This window comes from Dermacentor andersoni, chromosome 3, assembly GCF_023375885.2.
Source record: "Dermacentor andersoni chromosome 3, qqDerAnde1_hic_scaffold, whole genome shotgun sequence".
Classification (NCBI taxonomy): Eukaryota; Metazoa; Arthropoda; class Arachnida; order Ixodida; family Ixodidae; genus Dermacentor; species Dermacentor andersoni.
The window spans coordinates 106,912,287-106,922,554 of record NC_092816.1 but is presented as its reverse complement, the minus strand read 5'-3'; the positions used below and the strand labels follow the sequence as shown (position 1 = coordinate 106,922,554).

General features: G+C 51.5%; 1 protein-coding gene across 1 annotated transcript in view; it reads left to right on the top strand.

Moving 5' to 3' along the window:
- The first annotated feature begins 508 nt into the window (after positions 1-508).
- Positions 509-10,268, top strand: part of Cals (calsyntenin 1) — a 244,140-nt gene continuing 234,380 nt past the window's right edge. The window contains exon 1 of the mRNA XM_050186674.3: positions 509-790. Coding sequence (XP_050042631.1) covers positions 724-790 — 67 coding nt within the window. The 5' untranslated portion in view covers positions 509-723. The remainder of the gene's footprint in view (positions 791-10,268) is intronic.

Genomic DNA, 10,268 nt, shown 5'->3' with positions numbered 1-10,268 from the left:
TATAAAGGTCATAGCTTGAATTTACTTTGATCGTACAACGCTCAACGGACCTCCGTCCCTCAACCCATCTTATTTTGCTAGAAGTCGCGCAGCCATCTTCAAAGTGCAGCTTCGCTTACCATCTTGCTCCCTGGTCCCGTATCTAATGTGATGTTTACTGCGCGGCGGCGCTGTGTGCCCCCGTTGAAAAACGTGTAAAGGCGTTTTCCGACGCCTCAGGGCCGCGCCGTTCGGAGCCAGCGCATTCCCAGAGAGACCGCGAAACTGAAAAATCGAACCAATCCCTGAAACTCTGCCTCCCCCCTCCAGCGCAAAGAACTGAGGAGAGCGAGAGCAAGAGCGGGAAGCAGTCCAAGAGAGACAAGCACCGAGAAAGAAAAAAGATCCGCTCAATCAAGCTTCCGGAAGTTACGCTTCAGTCACGTGGCCCGGGCAAGCCGTCTAGCGTCACTTCCGCCCATACCGGCTCTTTTCTTCTCTCTCCGCGCACGCTCGCGGCGGTCCCTCCTCTCCCAGAGGTCTCCGTGTCGCCGTGTGTGGAGAGCGCAGTCGTCCCTTCGACGAACGGAAACGCCCGGGGAGTCGTCTTGGCACGGGAATTTTACACGGCGTGCCCCAACAGCAGCCGCCGCCGAAGCGCTTCTCTCTTTTGGCTTTTGTGCGTGCGCCTTATGGTGAGCCGCCACTGCCTGTGATCCAAACAATCGCCCACTGGATGCGATCATGAAGTGTGCTGCCCCAGTGCTCATCTCTGCTCTTTGCGTCTTCGGAGTCACCGCCGCGCTCAAAGGTAGGCTGGCCCCTTTCGCGGACGGCTTCTGTTGTTTCCTGGCCCCTCGTGTGTTCGTGTATGTTCGTGTGTGTGTGTGTGCGTGTGTGGTTGCGTGACTTGTGCACGGGCACTGCCCTCCCGCAGCAGCTCGGTTTCCATATTTGGCGGATCTGGAGCAGTACGTGTGCGGCCGACGACTACGATCTCCTATGCGGCTCTCGTATCAACCGCCTGTACGGCAGCTCGTTCCGTAAACGCGCCGCTGCGCACGTCGGCCTTCGCGTCGCGTCGGAGGTGGCGGTGATACCGCATAGCTCCTTCAAGCGGGGCCGCTCCAAACTCCGTCGGCTCGCCGACTGTGAGGTGCCTCCGAGCAAGCCGCCGCCGCCGCTGCCGCGGCTAGGCCTAACTCTCCGAGTAGCAGCGGGCATCGTCTCTGCGCGGCGCGCTTCGATCCTTTTTTCGCTGACGACGCCGCGGCTCACAGAAAGAGCAAAACGCACTTCCTGTTTGTAACCGCTGATACGTTTGCATGCACCGACTCACGGACGGCTGTGGTTACTGTGACGGGCATTTATGCGCGCAGATGTTTGTTTACTGCATGCATACCTGCCGCAGGCTAGTGCGGCCAGCGCGCTCCCTTGTAAAACGCTTGTTACAGTGAGCGTCGAGCAAGCTTCGAGGTTGCCATTGGCAACGCTATTTGGCTCGCCCGTCGCTGTTTGTGTCGTTCGGTGAGCGGTGTCCCCGCCGGCTTCTCTTATGGGCCACCAAGTGTCATCGCGTGCAGATGTTTGTTTACACAAAGGTCTACCTCTCGCGGTGGTTGAGTTTTTGTGACCTTGTTCAGCACACTGTCGTCTGGTTCGATGCCCGATCGGGGCGCCCGGCGCTACGTTGGTGGCTCATTGCGTACGCGCTCGTGCACATCTCCAGTTGGCACGAATGCGAAACCCACCACCAAGGCATCTCTATATACAGCACAGGGACGTCGAGCGCCATCAGTCACATTACACTACTCGACCCGTTATCTTTTACCATTTACTCCAGTAAGGTTGAGAGTAAGTAAGGTTTCGTCAATTATACGAGGCTTTCGGGACCATCGTGAGTCATTTCGTTACGCATAGGCTTCCAGACATTGTTAAAGTTTTGTAGTGTGTACTAGTTTCGTCGTCTGCAGGTGTTCGTGATACGCTGCAGGATACGAGACGAAGCAACCTTGCAAAGTAAATTGATCTTTAAAAGACGCCATGCGCATCCCTTCGAGACGGAACACGGCTCTTGGCATCACAACAGCTTAACTGGACCCCTGGTGATAAGGTCCCTTGCACCTGTACGATACTCTTTTCCGGTGACAGGTGGTCCAGGGCAGCTCTCGAACTCACCTCGCGCCGTGCGTATTTGGGTCAGAATCGTCACCCACGAGTGATAAAACAACTCGCCGTCTACGGCGGATGACCCGGTCAGCGTGCTGCTCCGGCTGTCTGCCACCAAAACGATCATCATTAAGCGAGGAAACCCAAAGCACGCAGAACGGGAGCGTGAAAAAGAAACACTAATAATAATAATGGCAGCCCACTTTCGGCACGCGTATCGCGTACTCTTGCGAGCTCAAAGCAAGCCGCCGTCGTCGCCGACGCCCGCTGCTTGGAAACGTAGCTCGCGGGCGCGTTGGCTTTGCTGACCAGCCGTCTTCGTTCGCCCTCGCTTGTGTTGCAGGCAAGAGGGATGTGCTTAGTGTGAGGCTGCAGCGGCAGAACGGCATAATTATCGCCGGATTCCAATCGCCCCCCTAACAACCCCCTCCTCCCAGCTTCGCCATTAGTCGATTCGTTTTCGTCAGGTGCACCATCAACGCGACCTGGTCGCTCGCCTTACATGCGCGCGGCCCGTAGCTACGTACGGGCAGTAGTATGTGCGTTCCGATGCCTGTGCAGACGGCTGAGCGGCATGTACTGCTCACGCGATTCTGTCGTAATGTCTCGGGGGAGAGCGCTGTGGTGAGTGTACGAAGCCGAGTTTATTGGCTGTTCGCTCAGTCATTTCGTTGTCAGAGAAAGGCGAAAGCGCAGTGCTCCCACATGAGTAATTATCGTCATGATCTTGGTAGTCTATACGGCGAAAAACTGGCGCATACTGTGGCTGGACGGGGTTATTCTTGCTATTGGGTGGTCTCTGCAAGTAAGACTCGCTTAAGGCGCAGAAATGATGGCGCAGTGTGGAGGGAGTATCATTAATTTGCAATGTTTCAGTGAGTATGTTACGTTAGTATGTGTTCTTATGTACGCATGGTGTCATCGCTTTTCAAAGCGAAACAAGGCACCATATCTTGTACGCAAGAACAGACCATGCTGATGGGAGTAGCGGTGGCAAGTGAAGTTATTAAAGGCGCAAACAGCGCTAACATGGCTGCTAGTGACTCGTGGGGTAATTACGGAAATTTGATATGCAGAAGCGTGCTTGTAATGTCTTGAGGATTGCTAAAATACCAGTAGCACACTTCGAACTGCAACAAACAAATTTGACGCAAAGTGTTTTCTTTTGGGATAGACCGGGTTTAACACACATATGTGACGCGCGACCTCGCAAAACGAGCGTTACGTTCAGCTAGCACACCCTGTCGGAGCATCTACTTAATTTTGAATGCCCGCACAGAATGCACTTCGGTTGTTCCCAGTGAATAAAAGCAGCGTTGCACCGTGGCATCGAGTACTTCTCCGGCGTGCCATATAGTTTGGCGTATACCATCCATTCCAAGCAACGTTTAGCCCACCGCGACTATGCGCTGAAAGGATGCGATGCAGACGTACTGCGGCGGCGTTGCCGTCGCCCTCGCAGTCTGGTCCTGCTTCGAGAGGCCCGTATAACTTGCAGCAAAGTTTGTACGTCGTCAGAGCTGGTGCCGCAAAACCTTGCTTTGTATTGCGTTAACATTCGTCTTCGCTTGCACCTTCTATGTAGCTGGCAGTGTAAGCGTAATTAGGCTGCCTCGATCGTCGCGCCCGATGGTGCAGCGTTCCCGTTATCGTCACACTCGCGATCACTTCTGGACCGCTTCATGCTATAGTAGTATGCGCCGCAGCGTACTTTTTTTTTTGCTGGATGCTCGATGCAGCGTTGACAGGAGGCGGCGGCATCCATCGTGTGAATGATGGCAGGTGGAGAGATGCGTGTTCCCTCGTGCATTGCACGTCACCGTGCCGGTGTCGCGGCGCGCGCGACGAGATTGATGACGAGTGTCGTCTGCGCTTTTGTTGGCGGGGAAAAATGCGTCGGCCGGAGTTGACGACGGCTTGTTGGTTACAGAGGATGGCGCGAGACGTGCATCGTGTTCCTTGCCCGACGGTCCGAAACCTTTATTCGTGACTAATGCGGTGTTGCTCGAGGACAAAATAATAAACGCCTGGCGTCCGGCTCAGCCGCCCGACTTCGGTGTTGAGCAGGGGAGGCCGAAGCGCGTGCTCGAATGTATTTAAAGGGACACTAAAAGAGAAGCACGTCATGAGTTTATACTGAATAAGCATTCAACAGAGGTTGTCGTTGGGGACTTAGTTTGTACGCAATATTTAGAACGAAAACGGCGCAAACTAACGCGACAAGTAAGGGCTACTGTCTATGATCCTTGTGGCGTTATGTATACGAGGGACGTTCCGAAAGTAAGTTTCGTCATTTATTTTCACACTGAAACTTTATTACAAAAAAAAAAAAAAAACAGAGAGAAAGAAACAGACCACGGCATCATGCACTATACACCTTGCTCTATTTTTCCACGTAGTCGCCACCAACATGGAGGCATTTGTCGCAGCGTGCAATCAGTTTGAAGTAACCACTCTGGTAAAATTCGCTGCCCTGCGATGCAGGGCCTGAGACATGACCTCTTCACCGTACGCGATCTGTAGGCGTTCATGGATGACGGACACACTAGTCCCACGTGCCCATTCATACCGGATAACGGCACGCACTTCCATTGGCGATCACGTTATCTGTCTGCCATTGTGATTTGTCATCGTGAGACCTCGGGCACGCCGGTCTGTTGCTACTCTCTCTTCTTCGGGACTCTGCGCATACGTCATTCTTCCTCCGCTGACGCTCCAGCTTCCGTTGTTGAACCAGCGACGGGCGTGGACTCTTATGGCAATTGTTTGTTTCACCTGGTGTACCATCTTTCATTTCAAAAAGAAAAGACGAAACTTACTTTCTGAACCTCCCGTGTAGTTTGGGCTGTTTTAGTTTGAATTCGATTATTGAATTCGATTATTGAATTGATTATTGAATTCGAATATTTGATTAGAATGTTCCAGTGCATATACGATATGCGATTTAGCAGATGAGTACCAGAGCCCGGTTGATAGCGCCCGTTTCGTATTCTTCCTTTGACCTCGTTCGTGTTGCGTTGCCGTTTTTTATGACTAAATACCTTAATTTCGTGAGAAAGTCAAACCGAACTTTTTGTTTTATAATTTCTCGTTCTAACGTCGGCGTCGATACGTCAGTGCGACGTCAGGAGTTTCGTCGTGCGGTCACGTGTGTCGGACGTTTGCGTGCGCGACAATTAGGTTTGCAAAGGGTGTATTTCTGAGCTCTTGCGTTTTCTTGGAAGCAGCGCAATCACTTTCTGATGAACACCTAACGGGAGCGCCGAGAAGATAGTGCCGGTATCCATGACGTCACGGGAAACTTCAAAATGGCGTTGTAACAAGTCTCGTTCCTTGCGTTCCCTCCTGGCTTGAGGGAACGCGGCTGATTAGAGTGTGCTAGAATACGTTATAGGACACATTACGGGGGCTGACTGCGAGATCGAACTATTTTGTATTGGAGAAGTGCATGTCACGATATCTCAGTTACATTTATAGAAAAAAAAATATTTCTATTCACTGACTTTTATTAACTTGCAATGTTGGGTGCCAAGATATTGACAACTGATGTCGCATGTGTTACGTAACATGTAAGAGTGTTACTCGTGCAGGTATCTCCATGGCTGGTTTTAAAAAAATGATGGGGTTTTACGTGCCAAAACCACTTTCTGATTATGAGGCACGCCTTAGTGGAGGACTCCGGAAATTTTGACCACCTGGGGTTCTTTAACGTGCACCTAAATCTAAGTACACGGGTGTTTTCGCCTCCATCGAAATGTGGCCGCCGCGGCCGGGATTCGATCCCGCGACCTCGTGCTCAGCAGCCCAACACCATAGCCAATGGCTCGTTTCCGATGACAAGCTTCGGAAGGCACACTTTGAGGGACGTGTGCATGTGGGCGCTGTTGGCGAACAGTTTAGGTGCAGCAGGCAGGGTGCTCAGTCTATTGTTTTAATTATATTATTTTGTTTTGTTTATAATGGCCAACACAATATTTATGTTAGTGAACAGTACGCCGTTCTTTCGCCGCCATAAATACTTCAAAGTGTTTTCTGCGTTGCCACTTCTTATTTCTTTCTTTTTTCGCGTTAAGAGTGGTTTGTTTTCTCGCTTGTTCGGCTGACTCGTTATATCTATGCTTGCACTGCCTGTCAAATAATGTTCGGTTGCCCTTCGCCTATGACGTCATCAGCGCCAGCGCGCCTTCAGGCCAGTATTATATATATAGTGCAGACTATATTCGGAAGCCGGCGTCAGCGTTGTTGTTTCTGCTGTTGTTGAAACCTGGGTTTTTTGCGTGCCCTTCGAATAACAAGAGACGCGTTTGCGGCTGCCTCGCTTCGGATTCTTTTCTCATTTTCGCGCATTTTTTGCAACTCTAGCGAAACTCTTGCGAGCGGTACCGGCAATGCTGATATAACGAGGTCGCCGTTTTGATTCTTAGCCTCAGCGCTCCCATCCCATTATAGATGCGACGCAAAACTTAATTTTTTGTATCTCTCTCTCATTTGCCTGGTATCTCGGTGCACCACGTTTCGGATTTGGGGCGTGAAAATCAATCAATCAATCAATCAGCGATGCATGCAAAGTCTCGAGGATGTCCTCCGCAACACTTTTAATTAAACATGGGTGAAGAACAGTACGGTGATACGGCGCTGCTATAGGTTCGTAGACGACAAAGTAAAACGTTGATGCTCATTATACTCAAAGTACGTGAATTCTCAATTCTGTGTATTTTCGTTTTTAGAACGACGAGGAATTTGCCTACTTTTGTGCGGACAGATTCTTGTCATATCTTCTCGTCGGCTCTATAACGTTCCCCCCCAGTGCGGAATAGTCCACCGGACAGTTATTCCTATTAACCTCTCGGTCTTTCGTCACTTCTCTCTATTTCCCCTCCTCCCTGCCTCATCGCTTTCTCCCCTATCGTCATTTTATCATCACACTGATATCATCGCACGTTTGCCCCGTGCGGTAGAATGTCAGGACTGCTTTTCGCTATAACGCGTTTCTTGGCTATAGAAACGTCCTTCGGTTCAAAATGGCGACGGCGGGGGCTTCTTCCTCTCGCGCTGCCAGCAGTCATTATACGCGCGTCTGCTCGCAGAGTAGTGCGCTGCTTCTGCCTCAGCCATCCTAACACGACCCCAAAGCAACGCTCTCGTTGAACTTGGGAATTAACGACGACCGCCACCAGCGGCAACGGAGGGCCAGACGCAAGCTCTGTCTTCAAAGCACCCGCGTACGCTTAACCGTATAGGTCGTTTGTTTTGCTTACTGAGTTGTTGACGACGGATTGCCATAATGGGAGTTCTCCCCCATTTCACGGGTTATGACCTCTCTCTCTCTCTGCCTCAGTCAGCTTGCCGCGCAGAGCGCGCCGCCCTTTTGCCGTCCCAGGGATTAATAATTTGGGCAGTTAACGAGTAAACTGCGACTGCAGTACGTCTGGTTAGCGTTCATTCATCTTTCCTTTAATTACACGCTTGGGCGCGACAGGAGCGAATACCAGAGTTCGGACCGTCTTTGGTGGCCTCCGTGGAGCGAATGAGCTTGTTTTGTTATGCTTTTCTTTATATATATATATATATATATATATATATATATGTGTGTGTGTGTGTGTGTGTGTGTGTGTGTGTGTGTGTGTGTGTGTGCGCTTGCTTGCTTGCTTGCTTGCTTGCAGGCAACACCGGCACGTTTTCTTTTTTACGTTCAGCTTTTACACCGGGAAAACTCATGCATGAGTGGACGCAGCTCAGAATAGCACTGAGGGGAGTGGCAGAGCGGCGGTGCATTACCTCTCGCTCTGTTCGCTTTTTTTTGAGCTGGTCACTCTGTTACACACTGTTGCGGTCGCGCACACGCTTGAATTCAGTCGCCTGAAAAAAAAAAGGGGGGGGGGGGGGGACGTGGCTGTCGTACTGAACTAATCCTCCGTAAAGCAGCAGTGTGACATAAAGACAGGCCTGCTCCGTGGACAGCTGTTTCTCAGCTTAGCTCTTTGTTATTTTGCCTGAGTTGGAAGAACTGACTGGACGTTGTGCCTGCTGCGAGTTCTGGTGGTGCTATTCAAACAAAATGTTATGCGCAAAATTACAGACGCATTCGATATTTCAATGGCGGAAGGTCAGTGAAAGGCGCCTTGTCGCGAAAGGCACCGTTATCTTCTCATTGGCTTTCAAGTGAGCGATTTAACAATTCTAATTAGTGTACACAGCCTTTCTTTCTTCTCTGCGTGTTTCTGTCCCTCTTGCAGTGTAGCGTGTGAGTCAGCAATTCCTCGATGTCTGAAGCTTAATGCACGGATGCTCTGCAACTGCTACATCAGGGTAGCGAATAGTATATCGAGTATACTTAAAGCTTAGCGTGGCTTGTCGTCATTCATAACGCAAGTATAGCTGAGCTGGTTGTTGCAGACGGCTCACGGAACACACTGCAGTGTCGCGTGTCTTCTTGTTCTCTGTGTATCGCGTTACATAGTGCTGCTTGCTCTTCTTTAAGAGAGTTGTTAGAATGATTGTCGAACGCGCTAATAGGTACGAATACAGGCGAACGCCGGATCGGATGGTTTCTACGCATGTCTGTTTCGCCGATTTCGCGCAAGAAGACCAGGGGGGTATTCTGTAAGAGTCCACCTAGTGGGCTGTCCATTTCGGCCGCTGCTGATTGGGTGCAGCTGTACGAGCGAGGAGGAGACGAGCTGTCCTAGCCAATCAGCAGCGGCCGAAATGGACAGTCTACTAGGTAGACTCTTACAGAATACCCCTCCTGCAGATACATCGGGTATAAGATGCGACGTCGATGCGATTCGACCGTTGCGATGGGTCTGAAAGTATGGCTGTTTCGACTAGGGGAATTCGCTAAAAAGCGTTCGTTACTTGATGGGTGCGCTCGTTCGTACGTCCACCCGGGAGCCGGAGCAGCCATCTCCACCAGACGTGTTTTGCGCGTCGTATCCGGCGCTGCATCGTACCCACACGTCTCCTGCGACACGTGGTAAGCGGAGCGGGGGTCCACCAAGAATTTTGTTGGACGCGGCGTTCGGTGCGACTGCAGTCGTACGCCAGATCGGTACGGCGATGCTCACGTGTATTCCACTCCGAATGGCTCGCAGCTGCTATACACTGCCTTCGTTCAGCAGCCACCGTAAGACTATACTATATTCGACACGTTCTGTCGGAGGCGGCGGAGGTGACGACGACCCCGGGAACAGGCGCCTGGCTTCCCAGGAAGCGTGTCTGCGCACCTTTCCGAACGTTGGTGTCTCTGGCACGCGAAAGGCCGGGAGGGAAGGGGGGGTGGGGGAAGGGGGGGGGGGGACGCAGGATGCGTTGCCATAGTTGACGCTGGGCTGTTGCCAGTGCGTGCCGCCGGGACAAGTGAAGCGTGTGGCGGCACGGGCCTTGAGTGGAAGGACCCACGTGCCTCGGGTGTTCAGTGATTTGTAAACAAAGGAAAAAACTAATAGGGTGCGGCTGAGCCCGCGGTGCGGAGAAAGACGGGGGCAGCGTTCCCCGCTGTTTTGATTAATGAAGATAGGTGGAACGAATGGAGAGGGGAAAAAAAAGGAAAGCACGCTGCGTGAGCCCGGATGCTTCTCGTTTGCCGTAGCCGCAACTTAAAAGTGGCACCGAACGCTTTCGGAAATTTCGACGGAGAAGGAGGACACAGCACAGTACACCGCAAAGAGCACAGAGGCTCCAAGTATACGCCAGGATGCAACAAAACACGCAGTGATGTCCTCGTGTTACTAGGGGCCAATGTTTTCTTGTTTTGTCAGGATATTGCACAGATTATTGCAGTGAACTGTACGGATGTAGGCAACTACAAGATGTGCGGCGAGATATTAGAGTGCTGCCATGGGGTGATGCAACACAGCGAAATGACAACGCGAGGTCGAAGGCTTTACCAACACAGCGCGCTTGAATTTCCCCTCCAGAACCGCCGTGCTGACGAGGCCAGTGTTACGTAACTGGTTCTGTGGCATTCGTGTCGCATCAGTGCGTGTGCAGAATAATTCTACCAACAGCGCCACGTCGCCACTTCCTTAGTTTTTAAATGCCAAATTCAGTTCCCCCTTCTTTCCTTCTTTCTTTTTTTTTTGTTTATACAGTGAGCAGCTGTGACCTTGGCCATGGGC